The 26,847-nt window shown below is 50.7% G+C and overlaps 1 protein-coding gene across 1 annotated transcript in view; it reads left to right on the top strand.

Moving 5' to 3' along the window:
• The window catches only part of NAV2 (neuron navigator 2), a gene marked incomplete at its 5' end in the record, with an annotated part of 137,067 nt that overhangs the window by 63,331 nt on the left and 46,889 nt on the right, over positions 1–26,847 (top strand). Inside the window, 6 exons of the mRNA XM_014460859.2 lie at positions 11,699–11,837; positions 19,205–19,496; positions 20,463–21,165; positions 23,694–24,152; positions 24,776–24,841; positions 26,219–26,263. Coding sequence (XP_014316345.2) covers positions 11,699–11,837; positions 19,205–19,496; positions 20,463–21,165; positions 23,694–24,152; positions 24,776–24,841; positions 26,219–26,263 — 1,704 coding nt within the window. The remainder of the gene's footprint in view (positions 1–11,698; positions 11,838–19,204; positions 19,497–20,462; positions 21,166–23,693; positions 24,153–24,775; positions 24,842–26,218; positions 26,264–26,847) is intronic.

Genomic DNA, 26,847 nt, shown 5'->3' with positions numbered 1-26,847 from the left:
TGTTTGGACTCTAAGAACTTGTGGTTGATTTTACTAATACTACAAATGACTGGGTGGATTTTTTCATGGAAACTAGGATCCAGGAGAGATGGCATGGGAGATTTAAATATGAGTTACTTGTCTTGTTTGTTAGGGCTGCTATAAAACTGCCCAAAGAGGAACTTTATTTTTAGCCCAGACAAGGGGAGGAGAAAACAATGTTCATTACCACTTAACTACTTGCCAGGCATCTAACAGACAATGTCTCAGTTAATTTTTGTTGCACAACCGGCAATATTATCCTTAATTTTGAGGTGAGACAGTTGGAACTAAGAGAGGTTAAGTAACTTTCTCAAGGCCACACAGCTAATATGCAGCACAGGGATTGAACCCAGGTCCCCCCCACCACTCTGCCTTCCTTGTTGGGCAAGGGAGATGGCTGGGATGGTTTAATCTTCGAGTTTAAATGTGGGTCAGCTGGGTGAAGGCACTATTTGTTGTGAAGAACTCACCAAAGTTCACCAGCCCTGGCTGCTCAGACTCCGCTGGTTTCTGGGTGGGAGGGGGGTGTATATTAAGAAACAACTCTGCTCTGGCAACAGTACCTACCTGGGTGTCTCTGAGCTTATACCTAGTTCAGAGCGGGTGGAAGCCTAAAGCGGAAATCAAATCTGGGGAGGTTCATAGCCTTGGGGCTGGGCTTGGGTGGCTGGGATTGTGCCCTGGACTCTGGGGCTGTCTCCTGAAAAGCTGGACTTAAGGAGTCCTGGAGGGAGAGGTTGTACACCCAGCATGTTCATGCTGACCCACGCTTGGCACCGGCTGCTCACGTGTGCTGGGGGTGGCTAATTAGCTAGGGCTGAGCTGCTCTCGGGTTGTGACACTAACTTTGAGTGGTTGTTTCTTGACCTGAGTTCCTTCCCCTACCCCAGTGGTCGGCAAACTGCAGCTCTCGAGCCATATGCGGCTCTTTGGCCCCTTGAGTGTGGCTTTTCCACAAAATTCCGACTTCTGCGCATGGGCCACGAAGTTTCAATCGCACTGTACATGCGCACCCGCACATGGTATTTTGTGGAAGAGCCACACTCAAGGGGCCAAAGAGCCACATGTGGCTTGCGAGCCACAGTTTGCCGACCACTGCCCTACCCCATTGCCCCAGAAGGGGCAGGCCCCTGTCGAACTGCAAAGTGAGGCCAGATTAGTTTTGGGGTATAGCCACCTCTGTCAGCTGCCCTGAGGCTGTTGCATTTTGTTTTGTGCATTCAGGTTACCAGACCCCCTAAAATGTATTCAGGGGTAAGGGGGGGCAGGGGAGGAGCAGAGGGGTAATGGGAGTGCTGGGGCTCCACACCCTCCTCCATCTGTCCAGACTAAGCCAGCCAGCCAGTGCCCTGTCTGGAATTCTTCTCCCCTACCCCTTGCCTTTTAACTAATTGGAGATGTTTTAAGAATAATGATTGCATTAAAAAGTACCCTGGGCTTTTTGGATAACAAGTGGGAGTTCTGCGTTCTTTTATGACCAGGATCTATTTAAAAGCATTGTTCCCTCTGCTCTTAGGTTGAATGAATGAGGTTAAGAAGAGCTTGGGTTTCGGAATCTGGCAGATCCAGGTTCAAATCCAGCTCCATTTATTAGCTCTGACACCTTGGGCAGGTCACCTAGCCTCTGTAAGTCTCAGTTTCCACATCTATGAAAAGGGAACACTCATAGTTTGTGCCTTACGGGGTCATGGAGAGGAGGAGTGTGTGGGATTATGTATGTGATGTACTTAGCAAGGTGCCTGTTAAAAGGTTTCACCTTGTGTAAATGTTGCCTGTTATTTTCATTAGCTATATAAAATACGCTGAATTCTGTGGACGCCGAGGGTCCGTGTATCTTCTGGTAAACAGAGCACCAGGGTGGGTTTGTGGAGATCTTTGGCAAAAGCGTCAGGCAGTGGACCGAATATCAGCAGCCCTCTCCGGTCCGGAGGAGCCGGGGAGGAGGAGGGCTTTGTGTAACTGAGGTCAGCAGACTGGCTGGTGCCTATTGTAACAATGAGGGTCTAAGGCATCTGGACCAGAGCTGCTGGGGTTTCCATCCCAACCAAGCCAAAGGGAGGAATTTCACGCTTACTCAGGGGACCACCTACTTGTTCAAGGAATGAGTTACCAAAATGGGACAAAGGTGCCTTGGGGTGAAACTCAACCCAGGCGTTCTGAGTGCTGCTAAATCCCCTTCCAGCCCTCTTTATGGGGCCAGTGGTCCCTCTCTCCTCCCCAAACGATCAGCCTTGCACCTGGCACCGTCTGTAGAAGCTGCCTCTCCCCTGGGACATTGTCCATTTATGGCAGAAAGAAGCAAGTTTTTGCACTTGAACGATATCATCTATTTCACAGTGTGGCCTGCCTCTCCTTCCTGCAGTCCCTGCGGGTCCCCTGGGTCCTGGACTGCAGCTGACGGGAGCCGGTTATCTCCTGTGTGCCTGGAGTTCTGATTTGGTCCCAACAAAAGGCTATGAGGGCTGGGTGTTACTAGCACCATATCACCCAGAAGGAGCCCTGAGCCTGGAGGAGAGGCTGTTGTCATAACAGTAGATGACAGAGCCAGAGTTCAGACACAGATCTGCTTTACTCTTCTCTCCAGAGCCTGTGCCGCCTCCATCCAGAGCAGCGGTTCTCAACCTGTGGGACTCGACCCCTTTGGGGGTCGAATGACCCTTTCACAGGGGTCGCCTAAGACCATCGGAAAACACATATATAATTACATATTGTTTTTGTGATTAATCACTATGCTTTAATTATGTTCAATTTGTAATAATGAAATTAGGGATCATCACAACATGAGGAACTCTATTAAAGGGTCGCAGCATTAGGAAGGTTGAAATCACTGATCCAGAGCCTCTGGGGCTCTGAGGTACCCTGGCCCTGCTAGAGGAGACTCCATGTACTGGGATTAGTGTCTACCTCTGCCCATGGTTTAATTTGAGCTCAGGTTCTGAGTCATTTTGCACCAGAACTGCAAGCCATGGAGGCTGATCCCAGAGGTGAACCCCGGAGAGTGGTGGCTTTATTTGAGTAACTGTATCTTTTTTTCTTTTGGTGTTCATTAAAATATGTCAAATGAATAACCAGACTATCAATTGTCTACCTGTCACTACTTGAGCCAATTCAGCAGAGACAGGATTGAATCCTATATGAGCATTTATCAGGATAATGCTGGCAGTATGGGAGAGCAGCAGGTCATCCACAAAAATCTGCTCTGCCCCACCATAAGCCAGTTGCAGGAATAAGAATAGGTATGCAAAATGGGCACTTTATATGCAATGCAAAGGGCTGGGGATTTGCAAAGGCCTGAGGCCTCTGGTTTCTGCAACAAGGTTGTTAATCTTTGCCAAATTTCCAGGTTAGCTCCCAGGTCCCGCGTGCAACTCCCAGCCAGATTGGAATGTGCTTTTTTAAAAAAAAAAAAAAAATCAGAACAAAACAATCACGGTTAATATTTCTTATAATTATAGCTGGTCCCAACATTCTATTTCTGCCCCCAACAGTTGAATACTCTTGGTTTTATGTTTGAGTCCCAGCTTCAGCATTTCCTACTTGTGTGGCCTTCAGGCCCATCTTTCCAAGCCTCAGCCATCTCATCTGTAGAATGGATATAGTATTAGCCTGACAGTACCTGGGAGAAACTAAAGTGGCAGGGCCTGGCACATTGAGCATTCTTATTTTTATCATCGAGTTGTGAGGATTAAATGAAATAATGCAAGGCATCTAATTAGCAGAGTCTGGCGCAACGTTGAACTTCAGTTAAAGTTGGCTATGATTTGATTATCATTCCCAGATAGACAGTGAGAGGTGGGCCTCTGCAGGAGCCCTGTTGCATTCTTTGAAAGTGCGTTTTCCTCATAGGCCCAGCAGTGGTTAGAGATGATGCTCTTGAGAAAACCTCCTGGGGAGGAAATAGTTAACGTACCTGTCTGGTGGGAACCGTAGGTAGCCAAACCCTTTCCCTTCCTCCGGGTTACTGCTGAGCCTGTGGTTGGGCTTGCGCACTCATCCACACCAAGGATCTCATTCCAGCCTGGGCCCTGGGGTTTGGAAGGAACAATTGCCTTGAACAATAGCCAGAAAACAAGTTCCACCAGTCTGGGCTTTTGCAACTGAATACAACTGTCTGGCAGGGGGCACGGACAGCGGTGTCAATGGGCTCTACTGGGATTCTGGAGCAGAACTGGAAAAGTGAGCAGGTAAGGCCTGGACACAGCCCTTGGCTCTGCAGTGCGTTTGGTTACCAGAAAAGAGGCAGAAAGGGGACGGGGTGGCCCAGACTGTTTCTGAGGACACTAGGGCCTCCTGGAAGCAGATGGAGTCTTTGGAGCAGGAGCGGGGGTGGGGGCTGGGGGGGCTCTGCTTTGTGAAGATTGCTTTTCAGAACCATAGTTACAGTACTGCATCTCTGCTGACCTGCTCGGCTTATTAGTGAGCAGAGAACCAGTAGATATCTGCCATCGGACTTTTTTACAACATCGTTTAGCATGTTTTTCCTTTGAATAAACAACATTATCTCGCGGGGAGTCCATCTGAGAAGTGTAATGACCCTCCAGAACCTTCACTAACTCCTGTTCCCAGAAAAGCCAGAATCTTCGCGGCTGGGCGTGTAAATCCTAGTGGAAAAATCCGTTTCATCATCCCTCTAACCTTGGGGTTCTGTTTTGCCTTTTTGCTTCATGGGAAATGAAATTATCAATGTAATACCACACTCACTCAAGACCATTACAGATTCCTGCTGCATCCACCTACTCCCAGAAGAGTTTGAGATTTAAAAAAGGTGGTGCTTCAGGGGGCCTGGCGAAAGCACGTTTCCCTGCTCAGTCCTGTGGAATCCCTGCTCGGTTCTGTGGAATGCTGGCTCCCGCAGCAGTGAGGCAAACAGGGAGTATGGTGTGAGAAGCCGAATAATTTATGACTCTTTCACCTGTGCTTCCGTAGCAGCTAGCTTGTGTTTGGGCTGTTCCCGTTGTGCTTTAAGCCCTCTGAGTGGCATTTGAATTCCTGACGCAGTGATGTAAGCATCCCTTGGAAGACTCTGAAACTGGTTCTCCTGGTTTTATGGGCCTTTCCAGTTTTGGATGGATTTCCTGGTCACTTTTTTTTTCTCTTCTCATCTGTATTTTTCCAAGAGGAGTAGACAAATTGAGAGCCTTGCTTCTGGTTAAAATGTTGTCTTGGGCCCTGGCTGGTTTGGTTCAGTGGATAGAGCGGCGACCTGCGGACTGAAGGGTCCCAGGTTGGATTCCAGTCAGGGCACATGCCCAGGTTGTGGGCTCGATCCCCAGTAGGGGGCGTGCAGGAGGCAGCAGATCAATAATTCTCTCTCATCATTGATGTTTCAGTCTCTCTCTCTCTCCATCTCCCTTCCTATCTGAAATCTATACAAATCTATTAAAATAATAAATAATAAAAAATGTTGGCTTGTCCACCCTAGCCGGTTTGCTCAGTGGTTAAAGCATTGGTCCTTGGACTGAAGGGTTTCGGATTCGATTCCAGTCAAGGGCACGTACCTTGGTTGCTGGCTCGATCCCTGCATTCAAGGACCCTGCCTCAGGATCCAAAATACTGAGTTTCCGAGTCTTGAGGAAAAATAGCAAACATTTGATGGAATTCCTTCTTCCCACCATTGGCTAAAGGGAGGTGACGTCATTTCCAGATCTGATTGCTTATAACTCCATTTGTGCCATTGTCTGCTGGACCGATGGAGGACACTTTACTGAGTAGAGAAAAAGGTTCATGACTGTGATCTGCCTGGGAAATGGTGCTCTTGTGTTGATGATTGTGAGGAATCAGTGGATGCATCTTCTTGCCGTTTCTCCAAATACTTCAGCCAACGAATTTGTAGGGCATAACCATGACATGCTGTCTTAAAATTTAAAAAAAGAAGAAGAACAAGAAGACAGGGAGAGCAGCTGTATGTCCCACAGCCCTTTCAGTCTCCTCCGATGGAGCCTGATCTGGCACAGACCCTGGGTTCTGCTTGTTTCTCAAGGCTGGGCAGCACAAGGCCTTTTCCACTAAGGTCTTTGGAGTAGCCTCGGAAGTCTTACGGTGCAGAGCGAAGGTGAGCCAGAGTGGGGGGAAGTGAAGAGGGGAGATGCTTTCTTGGGTTCATCGATTCCTGTGGTCCTTCATGTAAAAGCCATCCATTAGAAAGTGAAAGCTCCTTTAACATCTTCCCACACGTCTTGCGGAATGCTTGGTGCCCAAAAGAGCTTCTTAGAGTTAATCAGGTTTTACTATATGGTTCCTTGAAGTTTTAATTTTTAAACCAATGCTCTCTTATAAATATCACCTATAAATCCAGTGGTTTTGCACAAACTAAGAGGATGGCCACTTCTTATTTGATTATTCATTCAGATTGAACAAATTGAATCTAAACAATTAGTACTGTGTGCAAACTTGGATCATTTTCTTCAATAATTCAGGCTGTGTTCACAAATTTAGCTAACCTGGTTTGCGCGGGCTCTTCATATGTCTGACAGAGTAGACTTACCAGCCTAACAAGCAAAATCTTTCTAAGCACTTAGCCAACTGTTACAAATCCATCAGTTACAAATGTCATACATGATCTCAAACACTCCCAGTCTTTTTACAGTCTGAATGCATATTTCAAATATTCTATCTTAAAAATCTCATCAGAAATCAGTACTCATTTAAAATTGCCATCATATGACTGTTTTTCAAATTCTCTAGTATGTCTTATACCCCTTTAAATATTATAAATATACAGAGATTATCCCAATGACCAGAAAACTTTCATCCAAAAGTTAAGTATTAATGTTGTGGTTTACTTCATCATCTCTCTTCATCCTTTTAAACCTTTCCAGGATTTAACATCATTTCTCCCAACTAAGAGTAGTAGGTTTATCATCTCAGGTGGGCCCAGGACCAGCCTATGGTTTTGCTCCGTCAGATTGAAGACCATGAGGCAGGAATGGCCAACTCGTATTCCAGAATGACCGCTCGAGAGCCATACCTGGAAACACAGCCGTTCTTTCTGCTGTGTCATTGGGGTCCCTCCAGCCTCTGGGCTGGAGTCTCATTTCACCACACAGTAAACACACACCCTCTGGGTTTCTTTCAAGTTTCAGTTGTAATCAGTTTGTGTACCTCTTTCAACATTTATCTCCTGACTTGGGTCAATGGACTTTCGTTCCCCATCCTGGGTTGCACCTAATTTCCTTTGCCACTTGACTGGATTCCACTAATGTCCTTGCTGCCTGAATGGGTTCTGCATGCCTTCCACATTTTTCCTGTCTGACTCTTGGCCACACGTCTGGAGCCACTTTACAAACAAATTGCAATTCCCCACTAGTTGGCATGGGTGTACCAAGTGGTAAAAAACTAAGCAAACCAGTTCTGAGCAAAAGAAAGGATTAGTTCCCACAGCTTGGTCTCCCAGGGGTGCTCCTGCTTTAGGTACAGCTGGACGCAGGAGCCCACGGGCGCCATTCCTCTGGACACTGCTTCCCTCTGCTCGCTGCCTTCCGGGCTGCTGAGGATGGAGTGGCTGACTGCTGACAGCTCTTGGCTTCAAGTGCACTTTTTCCAGAGTTGTGTTTTCATTCTTCTCAGCGTCTCCTGTGTGGTCATATAAGTTTGGGCAATACTATTTTAGATGACGTTAAAAAGATCATTCCAGGACTTCATAGCCAGTAAGAGGTACATGTACAATGTGGATCTCTACGAGGAGCACAGAAGAGCCAGCGTGCCCACGTCCCCTCGTTAAGGCAGCATCATCACCACAGAGCATCTCATGGAGCTAGTTTTCCTTAGAATACATCTCGGGACTCACTGACCTACCCTTGGTAGCTCGTGACCATTTTTACCCTGAATTTGGGGCGGAAAGACAAGTTGAAACTAAGTGGTTTTATATCTAGACAGGCTTCGCAGTGTCCCAAAGACCCAGAAGTGAAGGAGACGTGGCTGGCTTTCCGAGGGCGGGGACGGCTCTGGTTTCTGACATGCGGGCAGCTCGGGGGACACTGAGGCCGCTCTGCCCGGCATGGGCTTCCCTGGGTGTCACTGCCCCTTCATCGCATCACCAGTTGCCCTTCTCCCACTCTTCTGTGGGGCAGATCACTGACATCTACCTTTCAGGGCCAGCTCAGTTACAAGGATAAGCCTCAGGATGCTCTGGTCCTGAGGGGGAAGAGTCAGGTGTGTGATCAGTGCCCCGGGCCCCACTGGAATAATATCCTGGTGTTGAAAGGCCACAGAGGAAGAGCAGGTACAATTTCAAAGCAAAAAAATCTGGGGATGGATTCACGGGCACCTGTTACCAACTTCCGTCCTGCCTCCTCACCAGCCACACACCTCTCCCACCAGTCCTTCTTCATCACAGTACAGGAACTTTTCATGCATTAGATTCCTAATTGCAGAGCCGATGCAATGAAAGACTCGGGGTTTTCATTTAATCGTGAGAGCAGACTTGAGGCCTTTTCCATCTGTTATGTCGTGCTTTCCACAGCCTAGGTGGTATCATACACGTGTCACCCCTAAGGAAACTGAGGCACAGAGTTGTGATTTGTGAAAGAATGAAGTGGTGAGGGACCTGGGCTCCGAATCCAGTGCTGGTGGTGAGTTTGCATCAGAACGTGCCCCATCTCTCCTCTGCACATGAGTTCAGTAAGGAGGCATTTAATAAGCACCTACTATGTGCCTGGAGATGGAGGAGAGGTGACTCACAAGGCGAGGTTGACCTCGCTGCAGCGTCACCCTGCAGGTGCTGGCAGGGGAAGAGGTGGGCTGGGGTCAGGTAGCGTTTCACCCCCAGCTCTGCCCTACCTTTGCAGAGTGACCTTGGACGATGATTCTCACAGCCTCAGTTTCCTCATTATGAGGCAAGGCCACTTCTGAGTATACAGGAGAGTTGGCGAGAATTCGTGCAAATGTTGGCTGGTTGGCACATGGCAAGTGCTCCGTGATTGGCCTTGTTGTGAAAGGCGTGACCCAGGCCAGAGGAGCACATGTTCTGAAATCGATAGACAGTTCTGCATTTTAAACCCAAAGCAACATTGACTGAAAAGCACTGGTCAGGATACTTATTCTTTCAGCCTTGATTTCTTCATCTGTTAAGTGGGGAGGATAATAGGTGCCTTGCAGGAATGATATGGGGACTAGAGAGAGATGTATAATATATGCAAAGTGCCCTGCGCTATGCCTGACACCTGAGAGGCACTCGGCTGCCATCCCCGGGCAGCCTCTGCACAGATTTGGAAGGTAGGGCAGGCCTTTCCGTTGGAAAAAAACTAGAAAATGGTGTGAGTGTATAGAAATGAATCCAAATGTGTGAGATTGGGAATTCAGAGTTCAGAGAAGTGAGGGTGGGCTTGGGGATTTCGAGAAGGTCTCAAAGGAGGATTTGGAACCAAATGGAGGCCAGACCAAAGCAGTGGAATCACATGCGTGACGTTTGCTAAGACCCTGGAGCCTGGGACCTCCTGGACCCTGTGACTTCACAATACAGCGCCTCTGCCCTCGGGCTTCCTGCCTTTATCCTTCTACTTGGGGCTCAGGCACACATTTTCCCCTCATTTCTGTGGGACCCTCCGGGTGGGCTTTTGGAAGCCAAATAGGAGTGCTGGAGGGAAAGGCGATGAAAACAGATTTTCACTAAGCCTCTATCATCCTGCCCACCCCTCAGAGCTCAGGGAAGCACCTTGTACTAGTAAGCTGCTGGAATGAACTAGAACTTCTGATTTATTGAGGGTGGGCCTCACCCACCCGGCATTTCCGAGGCAAGACACGGGTGGAGGCCTGAGTGGTGGGTACAGTGGCTAAGTCAGCGCTTTGCTATCAGACAGAACAGGAGTAGTTGCTGGCTCACCATGCCTGCTGTATGAAGTTGAACCTGTGCCTCACCCCGTAAGCCTTGGCTTCCTCCCGGGAAGTGAGCTGTGCCGTGTGCCCGTGTGCACTGAAGATTACCATAAGGAATGCTGCCTGGCCTAGCAGGTTTGGCTCAGTGGATAGAGCGTCGGCCTGCGGACCAAAGGGTCCCAGGTTCGATTCCGGTCAAGGGCATGTACCTCGGTTGCAGGCTCCTTCCTGGCCCAGGCCCTGGTCAGGGCTTGTGCAGGAGGCAACCAATCAATGTGTTTCTCTCATATTGATGTTTCTCTCCGTCTTTCCCTCTCTCTTCCACTCTCTCTTAAAAAAAGGCAATGGAAAAATATCCTCGGGTGAGGATAAAAAATAAATAAAATTAAGGAACAATTCTCAAAAAAAAAAAAAAAAAGGAATGCTGCCTGGCATCACAGGAAAGAGGTTGACTTCAGAGTCATAACGGCCAGATCCCGGTCCTGCTCCACCACTGACTAGTGGTCCGGCCTTTCTGAGCCTCAGGTTCTCTACCTGTACAATAGGAAACCGTAGTGCTTGCTTTTATTTTCTCTAGATCAAGTAGAGTAGTGTTGGAGGCTTTTTTATAGCCCCATGAGTTTAAATCACCTGCGATGTACCTGCCAACCTGCAACCAAAGGAGAAAATGCAGCAGGCTTGGTGGGTTGGGGGGGATGGAGGGGGGGCTGTACATAGACAGGAAAGAGGCCTTTCTGAGGGTGACACTTCAGATGAGAAGGAGGCAGCGGCAAGTGTCCAGGAAGAGGGACAACAAGTGGAAAGCCCTGCATACAAGAACCCTGTTGGCTTAGAAGGAGCAGAGCCCATGTGGCCAGAGCCAGAGAGTGATGGAGAGGCTGGTGGGGACAGGACTAAGGAGGGAGGCAGTCAGAGGGTCTTGAGGGCCAGAGTAGGCGTGTGGGTTTTCAGTACCCAAGAAGCCACTGGAGGATGCGAAAGTGGAGCAGCAGGACCTGACTTACGTTTCAGATGGCTGCCCTGGGGAGAATGGCGTGTTTAGTAGTGGGCACAGCGCCCAGCGACCTGTTGGCTGTAACCTAGGTAGAGTCGGTAGCAGCTTGAACTATGGGGTGGCAGGTGCACATTGCAGCCGAGACGGCAGGACCACGCGGGGGATTTAGATGTTGTGATGGTGTGGGAGATGGCAAGGACGAAATAGAAGAATCGTTGCCCGGACACTTGCCTTGGGCCAGGGGTGCGGGTGGTCTCAATGGACTTGAGAGGTAGGCAGTGAAGAATTCTATTTTAGGTGTATCCTGGGATATGATTAGAGGTAGAGCTACCAGTAGAGCTCTCAGGCTCCTGCTTCCTTTCGTTGCCTTGGAGTGAAAGGCAGGAGTGGAGTCCAGAGTATTCGAACTTACTCTGATGCCCAAGGAGCGTGCTGCTACTGCATCTTTCTCTGCACCGCTCTCGGCTCTAGTCTCCAAAGCCATGGCTCCTGCTCCGCCGAGAGGCCTGGGAAGTGGCCATTGGCTTTTACAACGTTCCCGAGATGAAATTGAGGATAGGAAGTGGGTACTGTCTTTAGCCACCTCTTCCCGAGACGAAATTGAGGATAGGAAGTGGGTACTGTCTTTAGCCACCTCTGCTCAGGGAAGCACCCAGCCCTTTGGCTCCCATGAAGATGAGTCACGTCAGAAGCAAAGAGCTTTGTCTGGGGCTTCATGACACATGGAGCCCCGGGGATGGTGTGCATATGTTGGCACCGGCAGCCTGAGCTGGCGAAGGGAGCCCGGGGATGGTGTGCGTATGTTGGCACCGGCAGCCTGAGCTGGCGCAGCGGGAGGTTCTGATGCTCAGTATGTGTTTGTCTTGGCAGCTGGGATGACAGCAGCTCCGTCAGCAGCGGGATCAGCGACACCATAGACAACCTCAGCACTGATGACATCAACACCAGCTCCTCCATCAGCTCCTATGCCAACACACCTGCTTCTTCTCGCAAAAACCTGGATGTGCAGGTAAGGATCAAGTTCCCCACCCCCAGGCTCCCCCAGCAGAGAGCCTTGGTCTTGTGGGCCCAGGGGGCCGTCAGGGGTGAGCAGAATCCCCAGGTTCATGAGACAGGGCCCAATCTCCTGCTCACTGCCTATGTGTTGGTCCCCCAACGGTGGCCTCTGCCTGCAGGGGCGGGGGGCAGGCTCAGGGCACTGGAAATGGGAGTGGGAGGCCTCGCCACTCTCACTGTGGTGGCCTTGGTAAAATCATGTTTCCTTCCTGGACCTCAGTTTCATAATCTGTTTTTAAAACGATAGGACGCTGACTCAGTGGCCATTCTTAACCTGGAGTGTGTGTCCCTTCTTAGCCGTCCACAGGCATGTGTCTGATCCCTTGAGAACGATGAGGTGGGAACAAAGATTGAAAGCCCCGGATGGGAGGACCAGGACGTCCCGACCGGAGCTTGGGCCCTGTCCGGGTGTAGGTCACATCCTCCTGATGTGGTTTATGGGGCCCACGGTATTATTTTTCTTTGAAACTGAATTCCATGTCAAATTTTATAAATTGTGTTATTTTAACACAACTTTTCTCTTGGAAAAAAAAATCAGAAGATATTACCTCTTTGAAACTAGGTTCTCCAATGGCAACCATCAGCGATGCCCAGGTGTCCCGCCCTCCGGCCCGGCACCCAGGCCCCAGGGTGCACAGCTGCCTCACCCTGAGACACTTGCGTTTTCAACCCCTACCTGACGCGCTCAGCTGTTCTGTTTTGAATACAGTGCCACCTTGTATTTGCTTTCCAAGCAGTTTCCCAGGGGTCCATTCACTCACCCTCATCGCATTCCTGAGTGGTCGGAGGGAGGGTTGGGCCTAGTCGGCCCATTTCACTAGTGCAAAGCCAAGTGCCATCCTCACGCCTGGTCCCCAAGGTGGGCCTGGGCAGCACAAGGTCTGGTCAGTCATGGCCCTGGCATAAGGGGCTGTAATCTTTTCCATGATGGGTCTCCTCACCCGCAGCCGCGGCCTCTGGGGAACCCATGGAAGGTCTGATCCGGACAGAGTCTCCCAGAGGCACCTTGGGAGGGCAGAGCTGACCTGCCCCCTCCACTCCCTCCCTTCCATGTCTGTTCACTCCCTTCCTCATCTGCTTTCTTTCTCGGCGTTTCTCACTCTGTACAGATAGGGACTGCTTTGGAATCTCTTTGCTCTCAAAGGCATCTTTTCTTTGCGGATGAGTCAGAGTGTGGGAGTAATTCGGCCCCACAGAAAGGAGTGTTCACTGCCTGATGCCATGTAGTAGCTGTAGCCTCTAAGTCAGTGGTTCTCAACCTTCCTAATGCCGCGACCCTTTAATACAGTTCCTCATGTTGTGGTGACCCCCAACCATAAAATTATTTTCGTTGCTACTTCATAACTGTAATTTTGCTACTGTTATGAATCTTAATGTAAATATCTGATATGCAGGATGTATTTAGGCGACCCCTGTGAAAGGGTCGTTCGACCCCCAAAGGGGTCGTGACCCACAGGTTGAGAACCGCTGCTCTAAGTAGTTTGCCTGTGACTTCTTGAGTTTTCATTTTAGCCAGAATTTCTAATTATTGTTGGAGAGTGAGGATGGGTTGTAGTGGTTGTTAGGGGGGGAAAAACTATCCAGATGAAAGAGGCACGAAGATTTGGGGGTGCTGATAATGTTCTTTCTGTAGCTTGATTTCTGAGTGGTAGTTATGTAAGTTAAACTGATAAAATTTATTCAAGCTGTATACTTATGATTTCAAACTTCATTATATGAATCCTACACCTCAAAAAAAACCACAAAACCCTAAGTCACACTGCCCCAGAGTGATCACTGTTCAATCAGTGATCACACATGTTACAAGCTCCCAGACCACCTGTGTCCCTCCCACCTCCACTTGCCAAACGTCACAGTGTCCTCGGTTCTCCTTTCCTTGTGGACACCAATTTTTTCTCTGATATTCATCCTAATTTCATAACATACGTAACATAAATAACAACCGCTCCCATGCATCCTTAGATACTAAAATGGAGAACCAAGGAATTGACCCCCGGGTGTCTGCATTCAGGGGGCAGGCAGGCTGTGGGAGATGCTTGAGAGGAGAGAGGGAGGGAGGCGGAGAGGAGGGGACTGAAGGAGGGAGAGAGGCATCGAGGATCAGAAAATCAGTAGTTTCTCTTTTATTTACTCGCCAGCTGGGAACAGGCTTGCTCCTAAGACGCACACTAAGCAACAAAACACTGTTGGAGGAAGCTCCTGGTCTGTGTTCCCTCTGCACAAAGCCGGGGTGGAATCTATTTTCCACAGCGACACAGAGTTAGCATCTGGGACCCACAAATGCTTTCCTGTCAGGTGCACTTGAATCCGGTTCATGCCAGGCCCCTCCCCTCTTTGACCGGCTTTTTGCTTTCACCGAGCTCAGGTCACATCAGAACAGGTTCAAAAATACATGACCCTTGATCATGATCAGAGAGTTAATTACAAGGGACTTAAAGGGCTTAATATCCTTGCCCTAACCAGTTTGGCTCAGTGGATAGAGTGTTGGCCTGCAGACTGAAGGGTCCCGGGTTCGATTCCGGTCTTGGTTGCGGGCACATCCCCAGTCAGGGGTGTGCAGGAGGCAGCTGATCGGTGTTTCTCTCTCATCAATGTTTCAATGTTTCTAGCTCTCTATCCCTCTCTGCAAAAAATCAATAAAATATATTTTTATTAAAAAATTAAAAAAATAAATAAAGGGTTTAATATCCACTGGGTTGTTTTTGCTTAAAATGACCTGTGTTTAAAATCTATACTAATAAAAGGATAATATGCTAATTAGACTGGACGTCCTTCCAGACAAAGCGACGGTGGCAGAGGCCGAGGCAGAGGTAGTTAAGGGTGATCAGGCCGGCAGGGGAGGGCAGTTAGGGGGCGATCAGGCCAGCAGGGGAGCAGTTAGGGGCATCAGGCCGGCAGGCAGAGGTGGTTAGGGGCAATCAAGCAGGCAGGCAGGCGAGCGGTTAGGTGCCAGCGGTCCCAGATTGTGAGAAGGATGTCGCTCAAAGGGTCCTGGATTAGAGAGGGTGCAGGCCGGGCTGAGACACCGCCCCCCCCCCAACCCCCCCGCCGTGCACAAATTTTGTGCACCAGGCCTCTAGTATTTAAATAAAAGCCAAGCAAATAGGAATTGGAATAAAGCACAGACTTGCATCAATAGTTACTAAGATTCCTATTGCGATGGTCTCTGTAAGTGGGTTTTTAGTGGCACCCCTTTGTTCCTGCCCAGGGAGCATCTCCAAATATTTTAATCCGTGTAGATGCAGCATCCCCATCCTCTCTGCACCACTCGGGGACGGGGGGGGGGGGGGGGGGGGTGTGCAAAGGGCCATTACTCCTCCCCATCAGCAGCAGGCAGCGGGCAGATGTGCCTGGCCGGCCTTCCCCAGGGCTCACTCCGGTTCTGCACATACTGGTTCCCTGGGTGGGTGGGCAGCACAGTGTCCCAGGCAAGGCGGGGAGAGTCAGGGAGAAGCGGCTCAGCGTGTCCCCGGAACAGCAGGTTACCCTAGGTTTTCAGGTTTGAAAGCCTCTGAGGAATAGCTAAAGGAAGGACATCTAAGGAACAGGACGGTGTGGTCTGGAAAGCTTGAGATCGGCCTCATTTAGCTGCTGGAAGAGCAGGAGGCGCATGGGGAGGAGCGATCCTGGCAGATGGAGGCCCTGTCTAAGTGACTTTTCCTCGAGGATGCTGAGCCCTGAGCGTGCGCTGCCGAGGCACCCGTGCCCAAGTATCCGCCTTGGGCATCGTGCGCTGCTTCTCAGCGCCTGGGCAGACACTCCCCGCCGAGGCGCCACAGCCCCTTGACTGACTTCCTCCGGGACAGCTGGGCAGCCTGCTGGGCAGCCAGACCAGGTTGTGGGTCAGGGAAAAAGTGTGGACATCCTTGGACAAGCTAACCAACCTCTCCAAGCCTCTGCCTCCTCGTCCATGAAATGACAGTAAATAGATCCATCCTGCAGGGCGAGAGTGGGGGTGCCCTGGAAACGCTTTATCTGACCTCTCTCGTTTGGTGCCTGGTTCTCGGTAGCTGCTCAGAGTTACCTTGTTTCTTTCTTAATTTCCTCTGGATTACTTGTCCCCTGTTTTATATGCAAGGTAATGATCTTGGGGAAGGTAAGCCACCTCCTGCAGGGTCACACACAGCAAAGGAGTGGCAGCATCCAGTCCTTGAACCTAAAGTCTGCCCGACTCCAGCCCATGTGCTCCCCCGCCATTGTGCCCCATGCCCCCCCCACCCTCCCACCCCCCACCTTCGCTGCTCAGCCCCACCTTGGTTCCACCCTGTCAGTCTGAGGATCGGCCTCCCCGCCGTGGGCCCTGGGTCACGAACTCTCCAGTCTTCAGGCCTCTCCCCTCTCCTGTATGGCTGTTTCCCCACCTGCATGTTGAGTGACTAAATGGACTTCCAGGTAGGGGCCATAGGAAAATCCTTCCAACATTAGGTGCCATTTGAGATGGGAACAGCTGACAAAGGCATTAAGAGGTTGGGGGCGGGGGACGGGGGGTGTTAGGGGTGGGGATACAGCTGGCTTGTGTTGGAAGCCTTGGGAACAGAAAGGCTGGGACCGTTTCATCTTTTGATCCCTAGTGGAGCCACCAGACGGTCTGGCGTGCGGCTCAGGGAGGGCTTGCTAAGCAGATAGGAACTTGAAGGCAGCAGTGTCCCAAGCAGACACCCAGTGTGCAGAGCAGCGCGGGGGAGGCTGCCTCCAGGCCCGAGTTGTGAGGGTGTGGTGATGGGGTGATCGTTCTTTACAGAGGGGGACTCTAGCCACAGACCTGAGCCAGGGCTACGAGCACTCTCTGTGCCACTGGCGGAATCGGGGTTCTGGGGGTCCCACCCGAGAGGCTAGGCTGGAGCTTCTCAGGGGTCGGGGCTGGGGAACAGCCAGCGAGCCAGTATGGAAAGAGAACCCACTGGGTGCTGGGATGGTGCTAGGAGCCGCTGGGCAAGCAGAAATGCCTCGTGTCCTTGGGCTTATTCTCCAGGAAGGCAGCGTGGCATAAAGGCATAAAACGTGGACTCTGTGGAATCAGTCCTTGCACCTCCACTTCCTCACTGTGTCATCTTGGACACGTTTCCACTCTGCGCCTCAATTTTCTCATGTCAAGTTGAGACCGAACTGTAACTTCCTCAGAGATTTTTGGTGAAGATTAAATTAAATGACACGTGTAAAGCACCTTAGCCCAGTGCCTAACACACAGTACGTGCTTAATAAAATGCGTTGTTACTATTACTGCCACAATTTTATTAGGGGAAATAAGGCATAGGAATGACTATTAAAAGAACGAATGCAGAACCCCAGGATGTGGTACATGCTAAGCTTTCGGTACCTCTTAGAGTATATTGGAAAGTGTTACAATGTATCTACACGATAGCAATGATTTGTACTTGATCTTGGTCATTGTAGTATTCCCAGTGCCTCAGAGCTTGCCTGGCAGGGAGCGGCCCCGGACAAACATTTTAAGTGAATGCTTCCAGAGCCACACTTTCATGCCCAGGGCCTTTGCTCATGCTCTTCCCTCTGTCAGGCATGCTCTTCCCTAAACTCTTCTCTTAGCAAGTTTCTTTTCATTCTTTAGGGCACTTCTTCAGACAGGCCTTACCTGAACATTGTCCCTGCTCTCATAATCTAAATTACGACAATGCCTGTATTTCTCTCTCAGACACCTTATCCTTACAACAGCCTTCATAATTCACAACTAGTCATTTGCTTGTGTTTATTTGTGCAATCTCTGCCTCTTTCGCTGGATTGTACGCTCCAGGAGTGTGGAACCAGTCTTACCCACAGATCCTCAGGCCCTGCACGGTGCCTGCAAGCAGCGGGCACTGAGATCCTGGTTGAATGGGTATCCTGGAATTGTTCCGAGGAAGGAGCGCGGGGGGACAGGGCGTGCGTAGCTTTGGTTTCCACGCATCTGTAAAACTGAGATGAAGACAGCACTCCTTACCTACTTACCCTATTGCACCAGGTAGTCCCCGGGATCAGATGACATCATTTTGTTACAATGCAGCGCAGTGGCTTGGAAGGCCTGTGTTCCCGCATTTTCTCACTCAGCCTCCAGGGAGCTCCTGCTCTGTGCTCAGGGCGGGAAGTCTCCCTCTGTCCCTCTCCACAGCGGGGTGACGGGCTCCCCACAGGTGGGGAGGTTTTCGCCCTCCTCATGTCTCTGGTGCCTGGTCAGCAGCAGGAACTCAGTACGTGCTGAGGAATGACCGAATGCACGCGTCACGCGGCTGTCGTGGATGAGTGGAATTCATAGGGGGTGAAGGGGTTGAGAGAGAGGAGTTCGTGGTGGCGACAGAGAGACGATTGAGCGTGGGCTGCTCGACAGAGAGACGATTGAGCGTGGGCTGCTCGTCTGTATTTACACTTTATCCCTCCCAGCCAGTGTATTTTTGTGGAGGAAGGTGGCCAGGTGATCATTTTGATTTCCTGCCTTGCTGATGGTGCCCACTCTCTGGGACTTCTGTCTTAGTATGGCTTCTCCCACGGGCATCTCCTTGGCCTGGCCCCACCCTGAGGGAGGCCCCCAAGGCGATCTGGTTAACTCCTGGGAGGCCCCCAAGGCGATCTGGTTAACTCCTGCCTTTTCACCCAGTGAATCATTGACATCACACTTCTGCCCCCTCCTGGGTTCCATGGCCAGCAGGTCAGGGCTCTTCCAAAGAAAGCTGGCACCGGTCTGAGCAGAATCCCACAGGAGAAACGAGGCAATGGGCACAGACACGGAGCTGGGATAGGAGCAGGCACCGCTGGCTGTGAGCTTGGGGGGAATGGCTTTGGAGGATGTGTTTCCTCTCAGCCCCTCTCCCTCCCTGTAGAAGTAGCAGCCACCCTCGCCTGCTCGCTCACTGGCTCGGAGCTCACTGGCTCCGAGCGTCAGGCAGGCGCTGCGCGAGCTTCAAAGCTCTCACTGCCAGGGGAGTGATAGGGAGCCGGCAGAACAAAGGGAAACAGCCAGGAGGCTGGATGCTGGCTAGAGACCAGGCTGCCCGAGTTAGCGGAGGTCTGTCGCCAAGTGGCAGAGTTGGTGGCTGAATTCTCGCCACATCCCCGTCTGCTCACGGCTCTCTGTGGGGCTCTTTCCCTCGTGTTCTTCTGGCCCCTTGTACTCTCCTTCCTCACATCCCTGTAGGGCATTTATATTCTTTACTTTCCTTGGACCCCAAAAATCAGGCTTTCTAATAAGATAACCAGAGTACCAAGGCCCGATCATTTTCAAGGGGTTACTATTCTCCCCTTAATTCGTCCTGTGTGTTGGCATTTCTGCTCTGTGGTGAGGGCCTCTCTAACCTGTGGTTTGGAGGGACTAACTCGGAGTCTCACCCACAGACCGACGCGGAGAAGCACTCGCAGGTGGAGAGGAACTCCCTCTGGTCGGGCGATGATGTCAAGAAGTCCGACGGAGGGTCAGACAGCGGCATAAAGATGGAGCCGGGGTCCAAGTGGCGGCGGAATCCCTCGGACGTGTCTGATGAGTCTGACAAAAGCACGTCGGGCAAGAAGAACCCTGTCATCTCCCAAACGGGCTCGTGGCGGCGAGGCATGACCGCTCAGGTGGGCATCACCATGCCGAGGACGAAGCCGGCTGCCCCGGCGGGCACGCTCAAGACGGCGGGAACCGGTGAGTGAGAGACAGACGCTGTCTTGCATCCACAGGTGTCAGTTTGAAAACCAAAACTGCAGTCACTCTAGCAAGGAATTGTGTGTGTGGTTTTAAGTCCCTGTAAATGCTCAGGTATTTGTTCTCAGGGTGTACCAGTGATGGCGAACCTTTTGAGCTCGGCGTGTCAGCATTTTGAAAAACCCTAACTTAACTCTGGTGCCGTGTCACATAGAGAAATTTTTTGATATTTGCAACCATAGTAAAACAAAGACTTATATTTTTGATATTTATTTTATATATTTAAATGCCATTTAACAAAGAAAAATCAACCAAAAAAATGAGTTCGCGTATCATAGGTTCGCCATCACTGGTGTAGACTCTGCTAATAATCCTCTTTCAAACAGGTTCACAGCTCTTCCTCTTTCCAGATGGAAATATGTGAGTGTGAGGGCTTAAGTCTGCAGATGGTTTCATGGCTGAGGCCGCAGTGAACGAGTGTGACCGTGTGCTGGTCAGGAGCTAACCCTCAAGGGCACACGGTCAAGTGTTTATAAACTGTTGGTATGTGGAGTTGATATTGTCCATGACTGAAGGGTGTGTGTAAACGGGGGAAGTGTTTTTGCAGGAAGTCAGGGGTGCCTCCTGGAAGTGTTAGGAACATCGTTTTAATGGACAGAGGGAGAAAGTTCAGTAAAAGTCAGGGTCTCTTCCCCAGACACAGCGGTGATTGGATGGCTTGACTTTGCTCTGGGTAAATTCAGATGCTTTGCAAGTGAGTAGAATTGCTGACATCTCCTAAAAGTCTCCCAGTGACAGTGGTAGACTAGATTGTCTTTCTAAAAAGCTGTCTTCTGCCTCCCAAGGCGCTGCTCTCCCCAAGGGGAAAGTGAGCCGGTTCTTTGAAGAAGGGGAGGATTTTAAACAGGCTGAGCTGATGAGCTGGCTTCTCGGTTTGCAGGTTAACTTTGCCGATTTCTCTCCCAGGAAAAACCGACGATGCGAAGGTGTCCGAGAAAGGAAGGCTCTCTCCCAAAGCCTCCCAGGTGAAGCGCTCCCCGTCCGACGCCGGCCGCAGCAGCGGGGACGAATCCAAAAAGCCCCTCCCCGGCAGCGCCAGGACGCCCACTGCCAATGCCAACAGCTTTGGGTTCAAGAAGCAGAGTGGCTCGGCCGCCGGTCTGGCCATGATCACGGCCAGCGGGGCCACCGTCACCAGCAGGTCAGCCACCCTGGGCAAAATCCCAAAGTCGTCGGCACTTGTGGGTCGGTCCACTGGCCGGAAGACGAGCATGGACGGGGCTCAGAACCAGGACGACGGGTACCTGTCCCTCAGCTCCCGGACAAACTTGCAGTACCGGAGTTTGCCGCGGCCCAGTAAGTCCACCAGCCGCAATGGGGCTGGGAACAGGTCTAGTACCAGCAGCATCGATTCCAACATCAGCAGCAAGTCCGCAGGCCTGCCGGTGCCCAAGCTGAGGGAGCCTTGCAAAACGGCCCTGGGCAGCTCTCTGCCGGGTCTGGTCAACCAGACGGACAAAGAGAAAGGCATCTCATCCGACAACGAGAGCGTGGCTTCCTGTAACTCAGTGAAGGTGAACCCGGCAGCCCAGCCTGTGTCTAGTGCGGCTCAGGCCACTCTCCAGCCGGGCGCCAAGTACCCTGACGTGGCCTCTCCCACGCTCCGCAGGTAGGTGGGGAAGTGGCCCTGAGCAGAACTGGAATATATGGAATGGTGTCCTGGATTCATAATTTCCTGTTTCTCAGTTAAAGCAGCCTCTGTTTTCACCACTTTATCAGTCCTAGGATAAAGTTGTTTGGTCAGATGCTTCCAGCAGCTTTGCAGTCAATTATTTTTCCATGTTAGTTTGAAAATCATAAGCCCCTGCAATCAATCATCCTGGGTTCAAATCTTGGGTTCACCTTAATTAGCCGCCACGTAAGCTTTCTTAGCAGTTATGCCTCAGTTTTCTCATCTGTAAAATGGGGGGACTGATACCCACCTGAGAGTTCTTGTGGAGATTAATCTTGTGTAGCAATACTGGCCCCTAGTAAGTACTCAATAAAAGTTAGCTACCATCCAGATCTGGATGGGTAGCTCAGGGAAGCAGAAAGTTCTTGTCTTGTTAATTCTGTGGCTGAGATTCCTCATCATTATGCTAGACAGTGGTCTTGGCCAGATCCTTCACTCAAACAGTCCAATATTCTCCGCATGTATTTATAACTGCATGTATAATTCCGCATTAGTCTCTGAAATTTTAGTTTCCTTAAAATAAAATTAAAAAGCCTCTAAAAAGGAGAAATTGGTTTCCTATTGCCTTTTAAGGTAATAGGAATAAGACATTTTCTCACATTTCCACCCTGGATGGAAATTTTTACATGAAAATATGATTCGCTGTTTTTTCTTAAACTTTCTTTTAAATGTGTGCGGTTGTTGCCTGTTCATAGTATCTCATCATAATATCCATGTCCACTGGACCATCCTCAAACTGCATATGCATAGGACAGGGCTTATTCTACCTTCCCAGGGAATTTCTTGTCATAGGAAAGAGTAAGTCTCAAGGACAGAAAACCGAGCAGTGAAAAAAACAAAAATTATGTGCACATGTACATATTTGGGGATGGATCGGAATGTTTGAAGAGACTTCAGAAGCAGCATTCCACATGAAAGGTATAATGAGGCAGCTCAGTGCTTTGTCTAGACTTGATTATTAGAATTTCAGTAATGATTACTTTTTTTTTTTCAGGGGAAGGTCCTATTGGGCTGCTCTTTGTTCTTTTAACAGATTGCCTTGTAAATGAAATTTTTCTCTGCTTCTTGCCTCAAGTATTCTATGTAATATTCGCTCTTTGGTATTATAGATTTCCTTTAGTGACTACAAAGGCATTTTACTAGACCCTTAGGCAAGTGTAATAGAATGCTTGAAAATGCAGCAGCTTCTTAGGTTCAACACAGAACACCTTTCAGCCAATGCCTGGCAGTTTCATTGTTTACTGACTCCTGAAGGCGCTCTCAGTGCTCTCATTGTGCCTTGGTTTGGAGAAGGTAGGCCTTAGGTGGAGTGTGATAACTCTCTTTAAGGAAAACGCGGCCTTTCTTCTGTGTAGTTACACAGAGCAGGGTCAGGAGCAATGAGCAAACGTGAAGATGGGTCCTATTTTGGTTTTCTCGTTGGAAGTGCTTGGCACTGGGATGAGCTACGCCTTGACATAATGAGGTCCCCATTGCCGGAAGTGTGTAAGCATCCTAAAGCCACGATTGTGCAGTCAGATATTTCATTCTCTGATGGTCACCGGGCCAAAGTGTTTCTCATCTGTCACCAGATATTGTAGTGAGGACTGGTTAATATGGTCTGTCGGTTGTTTGTTTTCACAATAATTGAGAATTGTAAAGAACTGTTTGGAGAAAACAGAGATCAAACTGACCGCACTGAGGAGCTTGGGGAAAGGCAGAGTTTGAGTGGATGGAATTACTTGCGTTACTGGAGCGTGTACCGTCCCCCTGACTTAAAGCAACTCTGCCCCTCTACCAGGTATCCCTCCGCCAATGGAAGAGGGAGACATGTGTGCCATTGCCTGTGTTCTAACAGCACTGTTTTGGTCACCAGCAGGGGGGTGACATGGAATGGCATTTCTATGTGTCTGTCACAGAGACACAGTTCACACTGAAAGTCTGGTCTAGCGCCCTGCGAACTCAGCAAGGTTTCTGTGGTGCTAGCACTCTGGCCCTCAGAGCACATCTTTCAGGCGGGGCTTGCCTGTGAAGATGCTTTCCCCGGGCCCCATCCAGATCTAGACTCAGGTTCTTGACTCTGCATGCTGTGCTTAGAGATCTAATCGGCCAAATCCCCGCAGTTAAACTGCCCTGGGGTCATGGATGCAAAGATGATGAAGGCAGCTCTTTTCCTTCTAGATGTTTCCCGGGCCAGGGCAGTTTTCTAGCTACTCTTGGAAAGAAAGGGAAGCGAGATCTTGGATGAGCATGCATAGTCCTGTAGAAAACTGTTCCTCAGGGTCTCAGCTGCAACTGGAGGCTAGACTCGTGTGATGCACCAATCCCAGTGGCCTGTCCCCTGGATGCCTGGAGCCATTTCAGTAGAAACAACGGTGCCCTCCCCCAGGGACTCCCAGGCTCCTGTCCCTGTGCCCCCGACTCTAATAGCTCGCAGCCCCTTGGTTCTGGGTGTTCAACCCAAACAACCCTTTGTCTCTTCACAGACTCTTTGGTGGGAAGCCTAGCAAGCAAGTGCCCATGGCCACAGCTGAAAACATGAAAAACGTGGTGGTCCTCTCCAATCCTCATGCCACCTTGACCCAGCCAGGTAACTTAGAGTCCCCCTCGGGCAGCGGCGCCCTGAGCAGCGGGAGCAGCAGTCCTCTCTACAGTAAGAATGTGGACATCAACCAGTCTCCGCTAGCCTCCAGCCCCAGCTCAGCCCACTCAGGCCCCTCCAACAGCCTCACCTGGGGCACCAACGCCAGCAGCTCCTCAGCAGTTAGCAAGGGCTTCCAGTCCGTCAGCAGCCTGCACACCAGCTGTGAGTCCATCGACATCTCCCTCAGCAGTGGAGGGGGGCCGAGCCACAACTCCTCCTCGGGCCTCCTCGCCTCCTCTAAGGACGACTCCCTGGCTCCCTTTGTGCGAACCAACAGTGTGAAGACCACACTGTCCGAAAGGTTGGTGGTGTGCGTCTGGCTGCCTGTATCTCTCAGAAAGACACCCTTTCAGGAGGCAAAGGATTATGTCAGGAATCCCAAGTGGCAAGTCCCCTTTGCCTGGGAGACGGCCCTCTTTCTTATCACCGATGTCTTCCTGTAGGAAAGCCAGTTTGGGGTAGAATGAAACTCGGCTCTGCTTCCTGTTATCTTTTTCATTGTGGTTATTCTCAGTGTTTGGAGCCACTGGAAGTCTCGTGGGGGCAGATTTAATGTATCCATCCGAAATGGCATTCCACCTTTGAAATCCTTCCATCTTATTCTGTTTGTTCTTTTTCCTCCCGCTGTAATTGTGTAGGCAGAGTGGGTGGCCGGCTGCAGCCACGGGGGGTGTGGCAGGATGTTCTTTAGGCAGTGAGCTCGATTTCGCGGTCCTCATGGCAGACACCCTCCTACTGAGGGGCTGCTGGCCAGTGAGAGGAGATCAGGAAACCAGAAGCACCCCCAGAGCTGCGGGTCCCGCTGCCATGGTGGTGTGTCCATTGTCTCCCTGGGTATGAGAAAAATCACTGTATATAACGACTCCTCCCCTTTCTTCCGATCTAATGTTCCTTCTCTTGTTTTCTACCTGCCTGGACTTCTAGCCCTCTCTCCTCCCCTGCCGCTAGCCCTAAGTTCTGCAGAAGTACTTTGCCCAGGAAACAGGACAGGTAATGACATCATAGGCCCGGGACCCTACCGAGCCTCCAGGTTCCTCTGCCCCTCTGTGTTAAGCCAAACGTTTTGTGTGAGGCTGTTGGCCTGAGGCTTCCGCTTGTGCTCGTGGCTCCGGTGTAGTACGTGACCCCCAGACATGCCAGTGAGGGTCTGTTCCGCTGTCCAGTGAAGCCCCGAGAGGCGGGCTGGGCTGGCCCCTCCCTTCCCAGCTAGGGAAGGAACCGCAAACCTGCACTTGAACTGGGGCGGCAGAAGCTCTCACTTGCATCTCAGCCTTCCTGTGGCATGCTCCTGCTTCCCCCCCTTCCCTCCCCCTCCCCTCCCCTCCGAGTCCAGAAATGATCTACCACCCACCGTGCAGCTTGGCCCTCACCTTTGTCTCCCACCCCCTCGCTCCCCTCGCTCCCCCTGCTCCCCACGCAGCTGGCTCTTCTCCCTTTCCAAGTCCTTTGCTGCAGTTTGGCTCCGTCTGTTTTGCAGGCTGCTGTGTTCCCCGTGCCCATTTCCTGTAACAATAATGAAAAAGAATCTGTGGCGCGTTGAGACTTTATAAATGAAGAGGCTTGTTTGCCCCCAGCTGCCCTGTGGGTGGGCCTCAGAGATGGATATTGACCTGAAATTTGTGGGGGAGGCATGGCTTAGCCAAACATAACAAACAGATGTTGTTTCGTGCTAGAAAAAAAAAATTAATGAAAACCCTCTTCACCCCATCAACAGCAAAAACTTTGTTGTTGTCAGACTCACAGACCAAGCCTTTAAACCCTGGTTCTTTGGAAATCTGAATGCCTTGACTTTATCAGCCAGCAAGTTGTAACACGCCCCGACTCGGGCCCAGGGCTCAGCTCCTAGCTACGTCCAATAAGGACTGCAGGAACGGAGAGGGACCCGGAATTCATGAGTGAATTCCAAATATGCAGACGGCAGGCCTCTTGAAACCCTCCTACAAGTCCCTTCTCTCACTGAAGTCACTGCCGGTGGCACTGGGCGTGGCCCCGAGGTAGGGGCGCAGAGAAGCTGGCATCTCTCTCTCCGAGAAGCAGTAGTGATGGTGCAGAGATGGGCGACGGGGCGGCGGAAGGCACGGGTTCTGCTTCAAGGTGCGGCAGCCCCCGAGTGTGGCTTTGAACCTGGGGGGTTGAGTGCCTCAGGCCTCCGGGGGTAAGGTACGCACTGGGTCAGCGCAGGCCAGGGCTGGGCTTCTTTGGTTTCCCGTGGAGGTGCTGCATGGCCAGTGGAGAAGGAAGCGCCTCTGGTGAAGTGAGTCTCTTTCCCCAGATCTCGTCAGCCCCGTCTCAGCCTTTCCCTCCTCACACCGCCTGCTTTTTCTGTGCTTCTCTGAAGTTCTCATTTTTGTTTTAACTTTCCTACAGTGACCCGCACCTTGATAGGAACACTTTGCCTAAGAAAGGACTCAGGTATCTTGTTTCCTCCTTGCATCCATGCCATGTGGTGTGGCTTTGGGGCTTGGCTGGTGGGGATTTGGGCTGGGCTGGGGTCCCCGCTTTGGCCACCGCAGTCAGACCTTGGATGAACGCTGCCTCACACCCTCTCATTCTCATCTGTCCATTCGTTGGTTTATTTGCTTGAGCAGAGGCTGTGCTTTTGGGGGGCTTAATGTGGTGAAACCGTGTCATGAACAACATCCCTGTGAAGCCCAGAGAGCAGTTCCTGCTGTTTCCGGGGCCAGGGGGTCTAATCGTTGAGCATGTCACCCTGACCATGCAGTTCACAGGCTGCCTTCTGAGACAAAGACTTGACTTGTAGCATGTTGATTTGTTAGCCAGGACGCGAGCCAAGGAGGAAGGAAATATCACCCTCAAGCTTAAAAATATTTAGCTTTCGGCCCATAGAAAATTACTAAGGACAGATACTTTGCACTCATCTGAATAATAATCAAAATTCGCGTCAGTTTCCGGTGCCCAACAAGACATCGGTATGATCAGCTTTTGGTGAAAAGAAGTCTATGAGGAAGTAATGTCCTCTCGTTCATTGTAAGTCT

This window comes from Myotis lucifugus, unplaced genomic scaffold (genome assembly GCF_000147115.1).
Source record: "Myotis lucifugus unplaced genomic scaffold, Myoluc2.0 scaffold_143, whole genome shotgun sequence".
NCBI classification, from domain to species: Eukaryota; Metazoa; Chordata; class Mammalia; order Chiroptera; family Vespertilionidae; genus Myotis; species Myotis lucifugus.
Note: the sequence above shows the minus strand (reverse complement) of the source record. Positions and strands in the feature narration are given on the sequence as shown.